The 22,763-nt window shown below is 41.8% G+C and overlaps 1 protein-coding gene across 3 annotated transcripts in view; it reads left to right on the top strand.

The window, feature by feature from the left end:
* Window positions 1–22,763, top strand: part of LOC139754636 (uncharacterized) — a 97,729-nt gene that overhangs the window by 39,129 nt on the left and 35,837 nt on the right. The window contains exons 1-2 of one of the 3 annotated variants that reach the window (XM_071672143.1): window positions 14,839–14,991; window positions 19,098–20,416. In XM_071672143.1, coding sequence (XP_071528244.1) covers window positions 19,317–20,416 — 1,100 coding nt within the window. In that variant the 5' untranslated portion in view covers window positions 14,839–14,991; window positions 19,098–19,316. Of the gene's footprint in view, window positions 1–14,838; window positions 15,021–19,097; window positions 20,417–22,763 lie in introns of those variants that run through there. The other 2 variants (XM_071672144.1, XM_071672142.1) reach the window with 2 other exon arrangements.

Genomic DNA, 22,763 nt, shown 5'->3' with positions numbered 1-22,763 from the left:
CCATTAGTATTTCAATTCCCAAAAGATGGAACAGAAGGAGCCAAGCGGCATTTCTTTTTCTATTCCTGGCGCTATCTCCCTGACTCGGAAAATGGCGATCAAATATGGAAGAAAAATATCATATATATATATATATATATATATATATATATATATATATATATATATATATATATATATATATATATATATTTCTCACATACATTCTTCAAAGCAAACACCTGACCCACACATCCTCTACCACTTCTGAAACCACACTGCTCTTCCCCAATCTGATGCTCTGTACATGCCTTCACCCTCCCATATAATTTACCAGGAATACTCAACAAACTTATACCTCTGTAATTTGAGCACTCACTCTTATCCCCATTGCCTTTGTACAATGGCACTATGCACGCTTTCCGCCAATCCTCAGGCACATCACCATGAGTCATACATACATTAAATAAACTTACCAACCAGTCAATAATACAGTCACCCCCTTTTTTAATAAATTCCACTGCAATACCATCCAAACCTGCTGCCTTGCCGGCTTTCATCTTCCGCAAAGCTTCTACTATCTCTTCTCTGTTTACCAAATCATTTTCCCTAACCCTCTCACTTTGCACACCACCTCGACCAAAACTCCCTATATCTGCCACTCTATCATCAAACACATTCAACAAACCTTCAAAATACTCACTCCATCTCCTTCTCACATCACCACTACTTGTTATCAACTCCCCATTTGCGCCCTTCACTGAAATTCCCATTTGTCCCTTGTCTTACGCACTTTATTTACCTCCTTCCAGAACATACAAATGGATTTGTATGTAGCATTTATGGATCTGGAGAAGGCATATGATAGAGTTGATAGAGATGCTCTGTGGAAGGTATTAAGAATATATGGTGTGGGAGACAAGTTGTTAGAAGCAGTGAAAAGTTTTTATCGAGGATGTAAGGCATGTGTACGTGTAGGAAGAGAGAAAAGTGATTGGTTCTCATTGAATGTAGGATTGCGGCAGGGGTGTGTGATATCTCCATGGTTGTTTAATTTGTTTATGGATGGGGTTGTTAGGGAGGTGAATGCAAGAGTTTTGGAAAGAGGGGCAAGTATGAAGTCTGTTGGGGATGAGAGAGCTTGGGAAGTGAGTCAGTTGTTCGCTGATGATACAGCGCTGGTGGCTGATTCATGTGAGAAACTGCAGAAGCTGGTGACTGAATTTGGTAAAGTGTGTGAAAGAAGAAAGTTAAGAGTAAATGTGAATAAGAGCAAGGTTATTAGGTACAGTAGGGTTGAGGGTCAAGTCAGTTGGGAGGTAAGTTTGAATGGAGAAAAACTGGAGGAAGTAAAGTGTTTTAGATATCTGGGGGTGGATCTGGCAGCGGATGGAACCATGGAAGCGGAAGTGGATCATAGGGTGGGGGAGGGGGCGAAAATCCTGGGAGCCTTGAGGAATGTGTGGAAGTCGAGAACATTATCTCGGAAAAGAAAAATGGGTATGTTTGAAGGAATAGTGGTTCCAACAATGTTGTATGGTTGCGAGGCGTGGGTTATGGATAGAGTTGTGCGCAGGAGGATGGATGTGCTGGAAATGAGATGTTTGAGGACAATGTGTGGTGTGAGGTGGTTTGATCGAGTGAGTAACGTAAGGGTAAGAGAGATGTGTGGAAATAAAAAGAGCGTGGTTGAGAGAGCAGAAGAGGGTGTTTTGAAATGGTTTGGGCACATGGAGAGAATGAGTGAGGAAAGATTGACCAAGAGGATATATGTGTCGGAGGTGGAGGGAACGAGGAGAAGTGGGAGACCAAATTGGAGGTGGAAATATGGAGTGAAAAAGATTTTGTGTGATCGGGGCCTGAACATGCAGGAGGGTGAAAGGAGGGCAAGGAATAGAGTGAATTGGATCGATGTGGTATACCGGGGTTGACGTGCTGTCAGTGGATTGAATCAGGGCATGTGAAGCGTCGGGGATAAACCATGGAAAGCTGTGTAGGTATGTATATTTGCGTGTGTGGACGTGTATATATATACATGTGTACGGGGGTGGGTTGGGCCATTTCTTTCGTCTGTTTCCTTGCGCTACCATGCAAACGCGGGAGACAGCGACAAAAAAAAAAAAAAAAAAAAAAAAAAAAAAATATATATATATATATATATATATATATATATATATATATATATATATATATATATATATATATATATATATATGTGTGTGTGTGTGTGTGTGTGTGTGTGTATGTGTGTGTGTGTGGATGAGTCAGAAGACACTTGAGACAACTAGAGCACTTTATTCCTGCGTTTCGATTCAGTGAACCATCTTCAGGGAATAGACAACTGACTAGTCTGTTCTCCATTGCCTGAAGACGGTTCACTGAACCGAGACATGAGGAATAAGTGCTCTAGTTGCCTCAAGTATCTTCTTCTGACCTAATCCCCCCGTCCACCCATATATATATATATATATATATCCCTGGGGATAGGAGAGAAAGAATACTTCCCACGTATTCCCTGCGTGTCGTAGAAGACGACTAAATGGGAAGGGAACGGGGGGCCGGAAATCCTCCCCTCTTGTTTTTTTTTTTTTTTTAATTTTCCAAAAGAAGGAACAGAGAAGGGGGCCAGGTGAGGATATTCCCTCAGAGGCCCAGTCCTCTGTTCCTAACGCTACCTTGCTAATGCGGGAAATGGCGAATAGTTTGAAAGTAAATATATATATATATATATATATATATATATATATATATATATATATATATATATATATATATATATATATATATATATAATAATAATAATAATAATAATAATACTAAAGTTTATGATACGCTCGTTGTCTGTCTTGGACAATCGGAAGTTTACCAAATGGCGTCCTAGCTGCGTCTCCTTGTTGTATACCAACTGACTCGTCTCCCCTGATGATGTGATTATTACACGAAAGTGCACTTGGGAACTTATCGTGTTTCATTTTCCCCGTGGACTCTTAAGAATACATACATACATACATACATACATATATATATATATATATATATATATATATATATATATATATATATATATATATATATATATATATATATTTTTTTTTTTTTTTTTTTCATACTATTCGCTATTTCCCGCGTTAGCGAGGTAGCGTTAAGAACAGAGGACTGGGCCTTAGAGGGCATATCCTCACCTGGCCCCCTTCTCTGTTCCTTCTTTTGGGAAAAAAAAAAAAGAAACGAGAGGGGAGGATTTCCAGCCACCCGCTCCCTCCCCTTTTAGTCGCCTTCTACGACACGCAGGGAATACGTGGGAAGTATTCTTCTCCCCTATCCCCAGGGATATATATATATATATATATATATATATATATATATATATATATATATATATATATATATATATATATATATATATATATTTGACAAGGATCACAAATTTACGCGTGATAAAGATATTCCTACGAGTCCACGGGGAAAATGAAACACGAGAAATATCATTGAATCTTCTATTAACTAAATACACAAAGAATTATATTCTTTATATTAGTGAAGGTTTATACAAATTAAATAACTTTATTGTTGATAAAATTTGTAAAATAAGTTTATGAACGCTTGTTGTCTGTCTTGGACAATTGCATGTTTACCAAATGGCGTCCTAGCTTCGTCTCATCTTTGTATTCAACTGAATGTTATATTTCTCTCTTGTGTCTCCCCCGATAATGTGATTATTACACGAAAGTGCACTTGGGAACTTATCGCGTTTCATTTTCCCCGTGGACTCATAGGAATATATATATATATATATATATATATATATATATATATATATATATATATATATATATATATATATATATCTTTCTTTCAAACTATTCGCCATTTCCCGCATTAGCGAGGTAGCATTAAGAACAGACGAGCTGGGCCTTTGAGGGAATATCTCACCTGGCCCCCTTCTCTGTTCCTTCTTTTGAAAAATTAAAAAAAAAAAAAACAAGAGGAGAGGATTTCCAGCCCCCCGCTCCCTCCCTTTTAGTCGCCTTCTACGACACGCAGGGAATACGTGGAAAGTATTCTTTCTCCCCTATCCCCAGGGATGATATATATATATATATATATATATATATATATATATATATATATATATATATATATATATATATATATATATATATATATATATATATATATATATGAGACACCTGCAACACTCAGGAAGCTGGCCACGTCCAAGTCCACGTGATAAGTTCAATGATACCATGTTTATTCCAGACACTGTTGTTGAAACAGCGTTGGAAATGTTTAATCGGAAATATCTAGTTAAACAAATATACACGTAACCTAAAAAACGATAGTAATAATGATAACCAAGATTCTCCCTCCCATTCCATCCACCCATTTCGTGACACATGTAGCAATATGTTAGCTCGACGTATTTCAAATCTGCAGCTCCATTTACCGTGATTATTTTTAGTCCAGTTTAAGAATCCGTAACCTGTCTAGTCCAGCAAATCCTGGCGGTATTTGAATAATATGTCAAGAGAGTCGTGACAGGAATATTATCGTGCACCGCGGGCTGGTATTTTCCCACTCTGAAAGCGTCATGATAAACAAGGCGCGCGCGCTGAGGTGACGAGGCTCTTGGTTTTGTGCGTGTGTCTGTCTGTCTGTCTGTCCTCCGGGGCGCTTGACGACCAGCATCGTAACTCAAGACTGGGCACTGCAGTCAGTGACCTCAAGCTTGGTACATGAGTTCACCTTGACCTCCTTCAGGAATGCTGTGTATTTAAAGTCAGAGAACGGAAGATCAGGTTTACGGGACACATCAGACCGGGCATGGCAAAGCACTTCAGTCGAGTGGGATCAATTTCGAAGCCCTTTCATAACTTTCGTGCGTCTCTCGCAGTTCTCGAGAACCTTCTGCCTGCTAGAAAGTTAAGAAGTTTATACACAGTTTCAACAGCGGCGATATGTGTGTACCATGAAACTCTTCCTCGCTGAGCTGAACACTGGTACTCGTACATCGAACAGCCTCGCTCTTACTCTAAGAACCTCTTCACAGACCACTTGATTAATGATGTAACAGAAGAAGGCGGCTCACATGTTAGTTTGTACCGTATGGATAACCTTGTGTGTGATTGGAATGCTTTTCATTAAGACTTCTTACCAAGACTTTATGTCCTCAGTGAAAGCATTACTATATTAAATTTATGATTCAAGTAGTGTATATGAGAACATGGATAGTTTTGTTGATACAGCAAATCACAGTTGACTTCCCCCTTCCCCCATTAGTGTGTGTGTGTGTGTGTGTGTGTGTGTGTGTGTGTGTGTGTGTGTGTGTGTGTGTGTGTGTGTGTGTACAAAAGAGTAAAGATATGGTAAATATAAGATTAAGAGATGGGGCAACACGATTGTAAAACTCTTTCTCGGTAACACATAAACTGTAGCACACACACACACACACACACACACACACACTTGCAGCGTATCTTTTTTATGCATTTAACTGGCCTCCCTGATGTCAGTGTTACTGAACATGAGTCAGCACGGGCCAGCCTGGGGCCAGACCCGCATGAGTTCGAGTTCAGGGCGTGGCAGTCGGCCTAGACCCATCCCAGATGTTCATCCTCCCCTCGACGCTGGTCGATAAATAGGTACCTGGCTTAGGCTAGTGTGTGTGTGTGTGTGTGTGTGTGTGTGTGTGTGTGTGTGTGTGTGTGTGTGTGAGTAAAGACATGGTAAATATAAAAAAACAAGGTTGAGACGAGGCAGCACGAGTGTAAAATTCTCTCCCCATAACACACGGATGGTAATCACACTCGGGCTTCCGGGGTGTAAGGCTTCTCTGACTATGACACACACGAGGCCGCCTGGGGTCGTGCCGAGCAGTAGGCCCACAACCGACCCAGCTGTTCATCCTAACCGGTAAATAAATGGGTACGTGTGTGTGTGTGTGTGTGTACATGAGTGAAGACATAAAACATATACTTAAGGTTAAGAGAGATAGAGTATCTGTGAAACTCTCCGTAACACACAAATAGTAATCACACACACAAATGCACACAATGTAAGATACACATATGTACATGAAGACAAATAAGCACACACAGAACATACATAAGCTTGTGCATACACATGGGAGTAGACGTAAAACATGGTACACACACACACATACATAATATATATATATATATATATATATATATATATATATATATATATATATATATATATATATATATATATAGAGAGAGAGAGAGAGAGAGAGAGAGAGAGAGAGAGAGAGAGAGAAGAGCCAACAAAACTCACCAAGACGCTCAAGCGTCGACAGAGATAAGCACAGGACATTGCGGTACGTCTCCCCCACACCTCTTGATGTAATGTAGACCACTTTACCGCTCGTGCGTCATCGTCTTTGTATTAAGCGATTGAACTCTTCAACCATCGAAGCGTCTGGCCCCAACCCAGGAGTGAGTGTGTGTGTGTGTGTGTGTGTGTGTGTGTGTGAGTGTGGGAGCCCTGTTATAACCGGTCGGAGCTTCCCACATTTCAAAGGTCATTCGAAGCAGCGAGAGTTTAAACAACAACTCTTTTACATATCCAACGGTAATAGATCTAGTCGAAATCGTCCGTAGATTGAGAGGGGACTAACTTAATATATTTGAATATCTGGGAGAGTAAAAGTCTTCAGATGTGTCGTTTAGGTGAGGAGCGAGACTGCAGTCAACTCCCCAAGACGTGTTATACTGATGGAGGAGAAGGATGTAGAGAGACTTGATTGGGAACAGAACAACCACAGAAAAAAAAACGCCAATAAGGGAAGTACAGAGTCGAGTTGAGTGGATACCTTACCACAACTGAACCTTAAGTATCTCTTGGGTGTTCCACTTTAACCTAACCTCCCCAGAAACCATCTCCACCCTCCTTAGATGCTTTACCATAAACTAGCCTCCCCATGAATAAACCCTCCCTTTCTTGGGTGTTCCAACATAAACCGGTCTCCCTACAATCCAACCCTTCCTTTATTGGCTGCTCCATCATAACCTGTCCATCCCATTATCCAACCCTACCTTCCTTTGGGTCTACCATAGCCTAGCATCCCCCTCAAACTAACCCCTCCTTTCCCAGTCTCCCCCACCATAACCTAATCTCCGATCTCCCACAAACCGTTCCGCGTTGCTTCTTCGTAACTTAATCTCTCCACAAACCTTCGTCCCTCAGCTTCTCCATTACCTAACCTCCCCCTCAAACCAACCCTCCTCCTTTGGCTTCTCCTCTGTAACCTAACCTCCCCACAAAACAACCTCCCTCGGCTGCTCTACCACAACGAGACCCCCACCTCCTGTTCAACCATAACATAACCATCATTATATCAGTCAATGCTTGTATCAGGCACGAACACTGAGCCTCTGTCCTACTGTTGCTAATTTGTGGTTGCGATTCTGTCATTAATTAAGCATTTTCCCTCCCTGGTGCTTTGGCCTTACCAGGAGCAAGGTCAAGCCCCAGCACCAGCGGTGTCCCACGTTCCTGCTGCCTGCCAACAGTGCCTCCCTGCCAACCCGCTGCTCACCATGCTATATGTGCCTTCCCTTGTTGAACTGCCCTCATAACGTCCCTTGAGCTACAGCTCCAGTTCTCTAACTTTCGCCGTGACTTATGGCTAAGTTTTAATTTTAATAGACTCTATTATTGTCATTTTCACTACGAAAAAGTATCATATGTATATGGAAATACGTTAGCAGTGTTGTGTGAGCAATTGAATTTCAATGATGCTACTCCGTACGGTCTAACGACTCGGGTGTGAGCAAGATTATTTTTTCAGATATATGTGTACCGAAATAAATCATGGTAAGAACGCTTACTCAGTGTTAAACTCGGAAATGCTGGTGGATCTGTAAAGAACGCTACAGAGAAACAGATTAATGGACTTTCGGAGAAAATATTTCGTACAAATTGTATGTTAGTTCTGCGAAGTTATCCTCTAATAATAATATAACCAGAATATAACACACCAAAGCACTTTATGTTGTTTCTCAGTACAATGTCTTCGCATTTCTCTCAGAAAGCGATGAATGTAAAACACCTACCAATTTAAAAAATTCAGATTATGCAATGTAAGTATCGCACGAGAAAACAAAGGAAAATCCTACTGCGGGCGAGAAGAATGTCCGAATGTTAGAAAACACGTAGCGAGTGCCGCATTGACCGCTGCCAACACCATGTTTGTTTATTTCGTGGCCATAGGTCCAGACTGCAGTTGGTTTGCCCTTAGTCTCTTGTGCTGGTCACCTTAACTCTTACACGAAGTCAAATAACACTTAGACATGACTGCAGCGAATCGCTTTTAAAGCCCCGATTAAGAAAAGTGAACGTAATAAAGTAATGACACCCTCCACTAAAAATCTTATGACTAACCCTTTCCCCTGGGACAGACATGGACTATTTCCTGCAGTGGCTGGAGATCCCTTGTGTGGGCGCGACAGCCGGGGTTCAGGAAGTGACATTTACCTCATGGTTACACCTCTGTCATTTTAACATATGAGGCTCACGGTTACTGATGGGTATTTCGACCAAATCTTTAAATAGCGTGCACTGTACAACACCAAGACGATTAGAATGATCTGTTTTCTCAGAAATGCCTGTAGCACACGGGAAGCAGAAGCTCCTTTGTTGCTATACATATATTTGTAACAAATTTTGCGTCCAGTTTAATATCGAATGTTGATACTTCTGAGATAGTAATGAAATATGCATTAGCCAAAATAAAATGATAGATGAGAAGAATTTGTCATCGAGGTTGTGCATTTCGTAAAAGTAGTTTACGATATGATACTGAAATCAACTTTTAACATTCGCAGACGATTGTGGAGACATGCTAGGTAGTGTCCTTCTGTCCCTGTGTGTGCTATCAAAACATAATAGTGGTTGACGTCACGGTTGTTCTTAATACAGACTGACCTTGATGTATCCACGTTTTGTAGTGTTTCTCAAGAAAATAAGTAATACTTTCAAGGTCATGTGGCCAATTCGCTCACTAGTACTATAAAAAATTAGAGTTTAATAGCCTGTATGAAAACACTTTCCATGGAAACAGACGTCCAATAAAGATATACAACGTAATTCTCCAAGGGAACTAAATCAAAATTAGATATGTGACTTTTAAAGGTCAAAAGGTCACAACTCAAGGTCGTGAATTCAGTAAATCTGAAGTAGGCGTGACCATGCACGGGGAAGCACAGTGGTCCACTGCTTTATGCACGCATCACCAGGCCCAGCCGGCCGGTCACTGGTTCCCAGGCTACTTATCACAGTGCGGGAGTCGGGTGCGTCAAGCCAGTGGTTGCCGGATTGGACAAATTAAGGTTGGCACTCACACCTCATCAATGACTTAATCGGCGACAGAAAAGATGACACACACTCAAACGTAATCATCACGATGGAGATAAGTAAAGTGATAGGTTCTGGTGATGACAATAGACAATGATAACGTCAGATAAGTGTGGTCGAGGGTGGGAGGGTGTGTTCAGCGGACGCCGATTGCCGAACAAGGCTAGGCTTTTCCCGCTTCCATTTTTCCATCCTCTCCCTCGCTCCCTCCCACCTCTCTCTCTCTCTCTCTCTCTCTCTCTCTCTCTCTCTCTCTCTCTCTCTCTCTCTCTCTCTCTCTTATACCATATGTTTCTTAACCTGTTGGGGTGACGATAGACGCGCCTCATACAGGAAGACAAGCTGGAGGAGTTGGAAATGTAAATCATACCACATCAGCTGCGTGCATGAAAGTCAATTAAGATTTATACGATGTGTACACGTCCTGTTCTCAGTCAGCCTGACGGATGGGAGGATATCAGTATGACTCAGACTTAAAACCACCAAATTGTTAAAGATGTGAAGACCAGCTTAACTTGTAGTTGCCCTGGAACTAACATTAGTCATGTCGAGTGGCGAGTTTTAAGTTATCGAACTCGGCTGTTGTTGCTGCTGCAGATCTGCAGTAGGCCAGTGTGGCAGCGGCCTAACTTAAACATTGATAACCCAAGACAATCTTAGCTACACATTATTATTATTATTATTATTATTATTATTATTATTATTATTATTATTATTACTACTACTACTACTACTACTACTACTGACAAGGTACATGAAAGACAAACCTCAAGGCCATCGCGGGTAAAAAAAAAAAAAGTGAGAAAAAAGAATGAATGAATTCATCACGGCTCCTCAGGGATTTGTAGACCTAACTCTAACTTAAAAGTTGAGAGGGACTAGGAAGAGGGAAAGATGTAAGCAGGAAAAGCAGGAAGAGAATTCAAGGAAAAGGGGTATAGTAACGGCCAATCCTCGTATGGCCGATCTCTACGAAGAAACTATGGGAAGCAACAGCCATATGCATGCCTCGGGTTCAAGTTTCCTTGGCGGGTACGAATGTAGTCAGCTCCCGAGAGAAGGGAAGAAGCAGCAACATTACAGCGGACAGAAAATGATGCCTTGGCACGGAAAGCTTTTTACTTCCACTAATGTTAACGCAGAGGTTGAGGACGAACAACCCCTGATATGTGAACAGTACTACATCCCAGGGCGAATAGGGATATGAAACAGCTCTTCACAAGATGTTGATGATATGTATGAAGGTGTTACCGGGCTCTGCCAGCACAAGGGCTGCCTACGTCGTGAGTGAAAAGTCACTTTTAGCAAGGCTGGAGCAATGGGTGTAAAGTCGCGAACAAAGAATTTCTCTCCAAAGGAGTCTACATTTCCATGCCACTGGAAGAAGCGCAGCCTCGGGTTGCAAGATACTTTAGAGAGAGGTCCTTGAAAACACCAGGACTTCCCTAGAAATTGGTTCTTGAGTAGTTATAAATAAAATCAATATGTATGGAAGTTTGAGGGGCAGTTTTACAGATGAAATATGATATATAATTTTAAAACAAATATAGATTACTCTTGATGAAGATCCAAGTATATTTTTTCTCTATCATATCGACATTGTTGTAATTGCTATTTATCCTTGGGTGCCATCTATATTTCTCAATCCTCCTCTTCCTCCCTATACCTTTCCCGAAGCCACCGCTCGGCTATCGGGTTCGCCTGAAAAAACCAGTTTACGGCTGCGAGAGGAAGTAACATGTCGGGCTTGAGTGGTGTCACCTTACTGCCCAGCCGATCCCGGCTGTCTTGTCCGGTTGTGAGGCGTCGTACTGTATCAGTGTGTGAGGTGTCGTATTGTATCGAGAGTGAGGTGTCGTATTGTATCGGCGAGTGAGGTGTGTTGTACTGCATCAGTGTGTAAGGTGTCGTATTGTATCAGTGAGTGAAGTGTGTTGTACTGTATCAGTGTGTTTCGTGTTGTATCAGTGAGTGAGGTGACGTAGTGTATCAGTGTGTGAGGTGTTGCACTGTATCGGTGAGGTGTTGTAATTGTATCAGAGTGAGGTGTCTTACTGTATCAGTAGTGTGTGAAGTGTACTGTATCAGTGTGAGCTGTTGTACTGTATCAGTGTGAGGTGTCGTATTGTATCAGTGTGTGAGATGTATCAGTGAGTGAGGTGTCGTACTGTATCAGTATGTGAGGTGTACTGTACCAATGTGTAAGGGGTCATACTGTATTACTGTATGAGGTGTCGCACTGTATCAGTGTGTGAGGTGTGTTATATCAGTGTGTGAGGTGTACCTGTAATGTATCAGTGTGTGAGGTGTTGTACTGTATCAGTGTGTGAAATGTACTGTAAGGTTGAGGTGTCATACTGTAAAGTTGCGAAGAGTCGAACTTTACCGGGTTGTGAGGTGTCATACTGTGAGGTTGTGAGATGTCACACTGGTTGTTGTGTCATACTATGTCATATCTTATCTCAGGTTGTACAAAATGAGGATATAGATCCAGAATTCCAGTATAAGTGACCATTATCATGGGTGTTTTGCCATTATTGCAAAGTGCGTATGGAGCGATCTCTAAAATGTTGTTTCACACTTTACTCAGTCTAAGACGCTGTTTTCTTGTGTGTCCATATCTTTGACCACAGTTCTGTACAGTTAGCATGATTCCCTGAGGGTCTAGTATTGTGCGAATAGGGTGTGTGTGTGTGTGTGTGTGTGTTGGGGGGATAGAATTGATGAAATGCAAAGTATAGCAACGCAACACGTCCATCAAGTCTTAAGAGTGCATTCAGTATTAGATTGATAATGTGCAAATGATAACGATGTTCAGTAACAGTACAAAGGAGAATCAGATAACCTCACACACAAAACATACAATGTCCCAAACGTAGTAATACAGAGGAGGTTCAGACGGTGGGTCGAATGCAGTAAACAAAAGAGGAGGATTTCCTGTTAGTCATTTCCACCTGAGATTCAGCACACACTTATAAGTTATGTTTATTGGTAACTGCGTTTATTGCATGTGAACTTTTTACCATTCGAGTCTTTCACGTGTTATTCAAAAGTTTGCCGAATTAGTTTTATACGATTTTCTTTATCATTTGGAATCACAATTGGCCTCTGTGCCTTGCAATGTTGTTGCATCATATAATCATTTGTGTTTGTCTTGACTCAACGCATCCTGATGCATGAAAGTCAAAACAATCGCATACATGTACAAACTCTGGCAGAACAATGACAATACTCGTGTGTTGCGGCAGTAAAGTAGGAACACAGCGAACCAGTTTTGCACAGTCGTCGTCTATCCTTTCGCAACACACTCTTCCAGAAGTGTCTGCTTGCAAGAGTTGGCCCTTTACATTCAGCCCATCTTTCAGCAGTTCCCAGGCCTTGCCATCAGCTTCTGGAAGAATCCCTGGAAAATGTTCCTGGGACACTCCCGACACCAGACCCCATTCTACAAACAACTTACCCTCACTTCTGTTTGGACTAGGCATGTTATGAGGAACGTTTTGTTAAAACTATCGTCTTTTCGTCGGGAGACTAGGCTTGTTATATGAGCTAGGCTTGTTATATGAGGAAAGTATTGTTAATCTATAGTCTTTTCGGTGGGACACCAGGTTTGTAATAAGGAATATTTCGTTAAACTATCGTTTTTATTCAGTGCGGAATGTCTCGTTAATTCATCGTATTTTCAGTTTATGCATTGCACTTGTGAATACGATCCATACTGATTTCCTGAGCAACTTCATATTATTCCATTACGCTGCTAATTCTAAAGCGCACGATATGAAATTTTGACAGAGTTTACTCATATATTTGTGAGTGTTACAATACCCTCTTGAAGTGTCAATAAATATCTATGAATATTAGCAGAGATGACTCCGTGTTAGCTGTTCTCAGCAAACATTGATAAAGGGTACATTCAGGACGACCTTCCCTGAGTTGCGCGAGTGTATTCGGGACGACACACGACTGTGGAGGGCGTGGGATAATGGAGTTCTGGACGACCCTGCTTTAACTAAGACCCACACGACCTGAGGTGGCGTGAGTTTGGTTTGTCGTGAGTCTGCCGAGGCTGAGAGAAGAAGAAAGAATTCCACCCATTTATCTCCTGTATGTCGAACTTGACCATTACCTACAAAAACACCGAAAGCCAAGAGAGTTTTTCTCAACTGTGTTTGGTTAAACCTCGCTAAGGCGAGAAATTTATATATATATATATATATATATATATATATATATATATATATATATATATATATATATACATATCATCCCTGGGGATAGGGGAGAAAGAATACTTCCCACGTATTCCCTCCGTGTATTAGAAGGCGACTAAAAGGGGAGAGGGGGCCTGGAAATCCTCCCCTTGTTTTTTTTTTTTTATTTTCCAAAAGAAGGAACATAGAGGGGGGCCAGGTGAGGATATTCCCTCAAGTGCCCAGTCCTCTCTTCTTGGCGCTGCCTCGCTAACGCGGGATATGGCGAATAGTTTGAAAGAATATATATATATATATATATATATATATATATATATATATATATATATATATAATATATATATAGATATCCCTGAGGATAGGGGAGAAAGAATACTTCCCACGTATTCCGTGTGTCGTAGAAGGCGACTAAAAGGGAAGGGAGCGGGGGGCTGGAAATCCTCCCCTCTCGTTTTTTTTTTTTCTTTTCAAAAGAAGGAACAGAGAAGGGGGCCAGGTGAGGATATTCCCTCAAAGGCCCAGTCCTCTGTTCTTAACGCTACCTCGCGAAATGGCGAATAGTATGAAAGAAAAAGAAAAGATGTATTAAGAATATGTTTCACGATGGCGTAATAAATCTCCCTCAAATTAATTTGAACGCCTTAATTCTGCAATGCGTTGTAGCATTAGTACAGAGGGTCATAGGCACAGTAGCAAATGTGCACCTGGGAACGAGTTTATGTGTAGGCATTGATAGATTACGTTCATACCTCAGTCCGTCATCAGAATCCTCTACTTTCAGAAGCATCTAGAGATCTATATATTTACTTTTATGAGTAAAGTATCACGTATGACTTTGTGTTGCAAATGTGACAACATATGTATGACGCATACATTGATGACTCTTGATACTGCGTCAGTAGCCACCAGGTTTACTCACGGTTATAATGTGAGGTAATACTTAGACCACAGTATCGCCCTAGTGGGGAAATGACGCACCTGATCAACACCGCCAAGCGCCCACAAAATTCGTCTGCTTTTCTCGGGCTAAGGTATATGCCCAGCTAGGCTTTCCCAACATAGGAAATTAACTTCAATAATGATTATCGATTTCTGTCACCTGAAGGACGAATGAGGCGTCATATTGAGCACACAGTCACGAAATAAAAGGTTTAAGAACGAGCGAGTCCAAAACGTGGTTGCCATGAAACACACATATCAGTGGTAGGTGATAAAAAGCCTCACCCACACGCTCGGCCCAGATTAGATACGCCTGTACTGTACAGTCAGGGAGCGCATAATATACAACTAGGCTTGCACGAGGAGGAGCTAGTAGCAATACGTCTGTATCACGATACTGACGTTACTTGTGAAGTGACCAGTCCCAAAATTGAAGATACGGTTCTTGATTCAGAATGGGAGTTTGCGGGACGAAACCTGGACGGTAAGCCACAGAGATGTGCTGCATACGAGGTGCTGCTCATCAAGAGGGAGACATAAATGTGTTTTGCAAATTGGAATATCTTAGCCTGTACTGGAAAAAGTGTCGTGCCATTAAGGGAACAAATTCTTTAATACTTCAAAAATGTCTTGATCATTGACGTATGGGTATGCAATCATGAATCCATATTATACGGTAAAAAAAGTCACATAATATATATATATATATATATATATATATATATATATATATATATATATATATATATATATATATATATATATACCCCCTTTTATGAAGCACCTGTAGGTTCGAAGCAGCACTCCAGTCAGGAACAGGGAAAAGACAGACTATAGCGACAAGATCCTTGAACAGACTGTACTCTTTTCGGTTCACTGACTTATACACACCCGCCTTGCCGAGGGTGACTTCTCACTCGTGGCGCAACCACTAAAGTGGATAGGTGGAGTCTGGTAATACATACAAATGGGAACGTCATCGAAGGTGGTAAATATGGTAGCAGGTAGTGATGAAGTGAGTATTTTGAAGGACTGTTGAATGTGTTTGATGACAAGGTGGCAGATGTTGGGTGTATGGGTAGGGCCAAGGAGAATGGTTTAATGAAGAGAGGAGGTAGAAGGCACTGCATTTGATGAAATGCGGCAAGACATTGCAGATAAATTTCTGAAGAAAGATGATGAGTCTTGCTGATTGGTTAGTTAGTACGTTTAGTGTAAGTATGGACCATGGTGAGGTGCCTGATGATTGTTGGAATGCATATGTAGTGCCACTGTATAAAGGCAAAGTGAGTGTTCAAAATACAGAGGTATGATTGTTAAGTGTACCTGGTAAGTTGTATGGGAGAGCAGTGATAGAAAGAGTGAAGTCATGTACAAAGCATCAGACTGGGGAGCAGCAGTGTAGTTTCAGAAGCGGTAAAGGATGTGTAGATCAGGTGTTTGCTTTAAAGGACGTGTGTGAGAGATACTTAGAGAAACAGATTTGTACATGGCATTTATGGATATGGAGAAAACATATAATAAAATTGACAGAGATGCCTTGTGGAAGGTCTTAACAAATGTGATGTAGGAGGAAAGCTGATAGAGGCAGTGGGAAGTTTTAATCAGGAGTGTGTAAGCGCATGTACGAGTGAAAAGAGAGGAGAGAGAGAGTGTGTGATGTCACCACGGCTGTTTAATTTGTTTATATATGGGTGGTGAGGGAGGTAAACGTTAGTCTTGTTTGCCTGGGACAGATTCGAGTGAGAAACTGCAGAATTCGGTGACTGAGTTGAGGAGAGAGTGCGGGATGAGGAGGTTGTGAGTAAATGTTAATAAAGGCAAGGTTAAGAGAGAGTGCGAGATAGGGAAGTTGAGAGTAAATGTTGATGAAGGCAAGGTTATCAGGCTTAGTAGGGTTGAGGGTCAGGTTAGTTGGGGTGTGAGATTGAATGAAGAAAATCTGGCGGATGTGAAATGTTTTAGACACCTGGGAGTGGACATGGCAGAAAGTGGAACCATGGTAGTGAATAAAAAAGAAAAAAAAACCGGTGGATGAGGGGGCGAAGGTTCTTGAAAGAGAATATTATCTAGGAGGGCTAAAATGGGTATGTTTAAAGGTATAGCAGTAACAGCGATGTTGTATGGATGCGAGGCGTGGGCTATAGATGAGGATATGCGTTGGGGGAAGGGGGAATAGAAGAGTTGGATATGAAATATTTGAGGACAATATGTACAGAGCTGATTTGATTTGTAAGTAATAAAGGGGTAAGAGAGAGATATGAAAATAAGTACAGTGTGGTTGAAAGAGCAGAAGAGGGTGTGCTGACATGGTTTGGACATACGGAGTGAGGATAGGTTGACAAAGAGGATGTATATTTCAGAATTACAGAGAACCAGGAGAAAGGGGAGACCAAATTGAAGGTGGAAGGATGGAGTGAAGATTTTGAGTGAGCAAGGTATGGAAATGCAGGAGAGTGAAAGGCGTGTATAGGATAGAGTGAATTAGAACTATGTGGTACAGAGGGGTCGACGTGCTGTCAATGGACTGGACCAGGGCATGTGAAGCGGCTGGGGTAAACACTACGGGGCCTGGTTGTGGACAGGCGGCTTTGTTTTCGGTCCACTTGCACATGATAGCAAGAATATGAATGTAAGTGGATGCAGCCTTTCTTCGTCTGTTCCTTGCGCTATCTCGCTAACACGGGAAACGGTGATCAAGTGCGGTGGTGGTGGAAGGGGGGGGGGGGGGTGATTGGAAGTATGCTTGGCGTCAGAGGACTAAGTGCAGGTGGTAACATCACGAGCGAGAAATCACCTTCGGGTAAGCTGTATCAGCGGATGAATGGGTCCTCCCACAGTAATAATAATAATAATAATAATAATAATAATAATAATAATAATAATAAACGGCCCAATTTACCCAGAATTCGTGTGAAGCGAATCTTCGAAGGTGCAGGAGCCTTTAAAAAGGGGGTTCCTCGTGGTAAATAATAATAATAATAATAATAATAATAATAATAATAATAATAATAATAATATTATTATTATTATTATTATTATTATTATTATTGTTATTATTATTATTATTATAGTTTGTCTATACCGTTGTAATGACGAGATCACATACAGGAGTGAGCAGCGAAACTGCGTCTATACAATGAGCTTTACTGTTGACAGTCGTCAAAACTAAACAGTTTGCGGCTGACTTACGGGTCAGATAAATTTGCTGGAACTTGGCAGACAAGTTCCATTGAGAAAAAGAAGAAAAAAAAATGTTGCATAGGCGAAGTCCGAAAAGCTGAGGTACCTCAGAAAGTACAAATATATCATATTTCGTATATCAATGTTGATAGAAATACAAGATCAACCTAAGCACGCCGTAGGGAGACGTCCTCCTACCTTTAATATTTGATGTCTTAGGTTTCCCCACTGGAGAAAATGCTGGTATAATCATCCCATTCGATTTACAAACGTGCATCAGATAAATGAAATCTATGACCCGTACTTCCATGAATTCTCAACAGCTCAACCCTCAAGTGTTCAATCAGTGCAGATGACTGTCACTCTAAGTATGTGTCACACGACCGATAAGGCGAGGCTTGTGTATCGCAACGTGTTGACAAGGGTGATGACTCGGCCATCATTCATTACCTCAGATACTTTATCTAAGGTTTCCAAGTCTTGCCGAGCAACATAACCGGAAAGGGTGTAGTCAAGCGTATGGCATTACTTTCTTTGATTTTACAATTTGCATAATTTTCTGATGATTTATTTTTTATGTATATGAAGGAAAAGTAGACAATGGCGCTCGCATTATTATCGAAACCATACTTGACTGAGTTGAATCGAGAGCGGTCCGACTAAACTCTCCACAGCAAACTTCTAAATTGACCCGCTTTCCCTACGCCGCAATGTTGGTCCACTTTCCCTCTTTTGTATGTATTTGTATGTATTACTTGGGATTCTGCTTCCAAGAGCTGGCTGCTAGTGTTCCCCCACCACTAGGAAGACTACGCAATACTCGGCAATCTGCTGCTTCATGTCATTACTGTGTGGCTGTTGGCAACTCAGAAGTCGGCCGTTTTGATAACCGTTTTTTTTCCTACACCTCGCAGCTTTGGAACTCTCTACCCTCTCGTCTTTCCCTACAACTATGACCTGGAACATTTGAGATGATAGGTTCTTCCCTTCCTCCATAGTTTGTAAATGCCTTACCTTATCTCTCCTTTTTCCGTTTCATTACCCTCTCCGTACCTCAATTAAGGCCCAGACTTGACGTGGACTTTTGTCAGGTCCTGGATCCTCCAACGTAAATATGTAAATATACATATGGCCTTTGATGGAAGCCGCAATATACAGCGTCTATTTCAGAACGTTTCGTCGCTCTCCAGTTGAGTAGACCAGTTGAAACAATCCTCGCAACAGTGGTTTTCTTCTCCATAGAAGGAATTATCTTACAGGTGTATTGTTTGCCTAACACCCACCTCTAGAGTAAAAATATGAGGACAACTGGCAGAATTATGATACAGGTAACTTTATATGTAACAATATTTGTACTGAAAGTAATGTTGGGCACAGGCTCTAATGTTTACATTCTTTCCCTTACAGGCACGGCAAGTGTGACCACAACCTGACAATCATCTTCGTCTGCGCGCCTCACAGCGAGTAACAATTCAGCCACTGAAGTGTTAAAACGAGAACACTAAAAAAAAATATTACATATACAGGAGACATATATTCTGTAAAAGGAGAAGCGTACCTCAGCGAACAAAACACTTTGTTAATCGCTGTACCCAGTTAACCGCAACCATTCACGCAACACTCGAAATGTTGAGTTGGGCCAAAAAACATGTTCGCCATAAACATAAAGACGCTGCCGAGGAGCAACATGGCTCGGAGACAGACCAAAGCTCGGAAAAAAAGGAGGGAACCGGGAGGAAGTCGAGCCCTGAGAAGAAGCTCGGTTCGGAGAGGAAGACGCCCAGCTTCGCCAGAAGATTCGCCTCCATCAGAAAACTAGCGGCAGACAGGAAGAGCCCAGAGAAAGGCTCTAGAGGGAAGAGTAAAAGTCCGGAAAAGGGGCTGAGGGCCGAAAGCAGAAGTCCGGGTACAGCACGAAAACAAGAAAGTTCAGACAAAATCGAACCCTCACGTAAGGAGTCACGCGTCAACGAGTCTAGTAGTTCCGTAACCCAGCGGCACCCAAGTCCTGATCATCGTCGGAGTCCGAGAAAACAGTCACTTGAAGGTCAGGAAGCAAGCTTACCTCCTCCCATATCGAGCCCTGCGGAATGTCTAAGTCGAGAAACACAGCCGGACTTGGAGCAGAAACCCAGTGAAGACGCGAATGACAGACAGACATCACAACCCACCGATAGAGACACACAAGCAGACAATCAAGCGGGGTCAGCGGAAGGTACAGGAGCCGACGAGGCAATGCTCTCTGCCGCGCAAGAAACGGCGGAGAGATGCGTCACCCCGGATAGGAACGAGAGCCCCAAGAGTGACCACAGGCCAGACAGTGATCTCAGAAGTGACCCAGCCTCAAGAACCGTCCGAGAAACTGGCTCCAGAAATCTACATGATCTAGCGGTCAGAGGATCTGAGGACTTGGAAAACACGGACAGAAGCGCTAAGTCAGCCGATGCAGATACTGTCGCGTCTGAAGATATAAGTAGTTCTAAGGTGGATGTGATTGTTAGTGGCGACAGGACTTGTGAAAAAGAAACGGGTGTGGGAGAACTCAGTGACAGTACATCTCACCGGTATATAAATAACACCAGTAAGGAAATAATGAATGGAGTGCTTGAGGAGAGTGCGGTATCGGATGCAAGTGAAAGACGGAGTGGCGAGGACTTACAGACGGAGGGTCAGGCGAAAGAGGAGGAGTTCGCCGAACCTCAACAGAGCACTGCAGCTGACCAGAGGTAAGCCACATATTTGTTGTACAGTTAAGCATAACTCTAAGCTGCTGTTAGAGGTAGGCTTTATTCACTATGGTGCAGGTCACCATCTAGTCGGGGGATGATCTCGTTCCCGCCACATTTATCAATTATTATTATCATTATTATTATTATTATCATTATTATTATTATTATTATTATTTAGTTAGCTAAGACGGCACGGGCGCAAGTAAGGCCCCAATTAAGGCCATCCCATTAACGCTATATCTATGCATACCCTAGCCTGAGCTAGATACCCATATCATCCAACCCCTGGGTTGGATGAACAACTAGAATGACTGTGGACCGACTGCCGCAACCAGAATTCGAACCCATGCGCTCGACCATGGGCGGCCCATAAATGCGTCATGGTCAGGAACGCTAACCGATACAGCTATGAAGTCCCAACATACATACACGGTCCAGTGAAAAGACTTATCTTTATCATAATCCCACTAGCATCATTTTCATGTTTCACTGCACAAAACTCAGTGACGACTGAAGCAGCAAGACTGGTTCGAGCAGCAAGCTGTAACTAGCTCACGCTGACGGTCGGCCCCGGTATGTAACGTCCCACAGTGCAGTCCCGCACCGGTCAGTATGTATATATCTGAAAGGAGTCTCTTGAACGTGATCGGACCTTGACTTGAATGTAATGGCTAGTGTGCACAGTGCATTGAATAGTATGTGACGACTGAATACTGCGAGCCAGGACCGCGATCGTCTTTTATTATGTGGAAAAAGCCTTCGTGTTGATTAAAGATGACATCCTAAACATTTTTTTCTCTCTTGATATCCACACAAATTATGTATTTCGCTGATATAAGCACCACTGTGATGTCTTACATGTATATCGTAAAATAATGTCCAAATCATGTACTCTTATCGTTTATATACTGTATTATGAGCTATATTACCAACACTTGTGTTTATTCGAAAACGACAACTTCGTCAGGCCATGAAGCCGACATAGCCTACAAACAAATACACAAGCAACGTGTACCGTGCTGGACCCAACTCTCAGCCAGACGTGCAGGAGCTGCTCGAGTATAAACATTAAATCCACCACCTCGTCTTGGTGTCAAGCCAAACATCTGACCTTGCCTTATTTTTTGATCGTGCTTTGTACTTCTGAGTTGTCCTCGACTGAAATTATCAGGATGTGTATATTTGTAGGTCTGAACACGTGGTAACAATCAGTTTAAATAACGTGTAACCGACATCAATATAATCTCATGTTTGGGATTACAGCATATCAGTACATTAATTCACTTCGACACATAATCCTAAACACTGCTATGCACGACATATAAACCTCTATATAGAAGTATACACAAGTTTAGAAATAGTAGTAAATTAAAACGATAATCTATAACAGAGTTTACGGGTAACAATCCTGTTATGCAAGAGTTTACGCCTCTTGTGTTACATAATTTTGTGGTTTGGTTTAAGATTACGTGACGATATATTTCGCGTACTGATGACCAGCTTGTAACAATTATCCCACGGAAAAAGGTCATCGATATATCTGGAGTACGCCTCCGCCATGGCCCAGTAACAGTGATTACGTAAAACTGTGTGGGATGTATCCTGTCAGGTAGAAAACACATGGGTTGGTTGTTGCCATGGAAGAAGACTTATGACAAGCAGTTTATAAACAACATAAGCAATCATGACTACTAAATGCATATGGTGAATAGAAAAGTACAAGATAAAAGTAATGTGAAAAATGATGATGGTTTATTTAGCTCAATGTAAGCAGGATATCTGGGTCACTCAGCCTAACCCAACTGAACACGGCAGCTCACCGGAATTCTTTGTACCCTCGAAACTTTTCCGCACTTGTTTTCGTGCTTTACAGTGTTGTTAGCAGGAACTAATGGCGCTACATTTTCCCACTCATCACTGGTTCTATTCTGTAGGTACAGATAGATTCTCAACGCACAATTTCGTTTTTCGCTGTCACCAGAATTAATATATATATATATATATATATATATATATATATATATATATATATAAAGGATATATGTGTCAGAGGTGGAGGGAACGAGGAGAAGTGGGAGACCAAATTGGAGGTGGAAAGATGGAGTGAAAAAGATTTTGGGTGATCGGGGCCTGAACATGCAGGAGGGTGAAACGCATGCAAAGAATAGAGTGAATTGGAACGATGTGGTATACCGGGGTCGACGTGCTGTCAATGGATTGAACCAGGGCATGTGAAGCGTCTGGGGTAAACCATGGAAAGTTCTGTGGGGCCTGGATGTGGAAAGGGAGCTGTGGTTTCGCTGCATTATTACATGACAGCTAGAGACTGAGTGTGAACAAATGT

This window comes from Panulirus ornatus, chromosome 17, assembly GCF_036320965.1.
Source record: "Panulirus ornatus isolate Po-2019 chromosome 17, ASM3632096v1, whole genome shotgun sequence".
Taxonomy (NCBI): domain Eukaryota; kingdom Metazoa; phylum Arthropoda; class Malacostraca; order Decapoda; family Palinuridae; genus Panulirus; species Panulirus ornatus.
The sequence above is the reverse complement of the archived record's forward strand: the minus strand, read 5'-3'. Positions and strand labels throughout refer to the sequence as shown.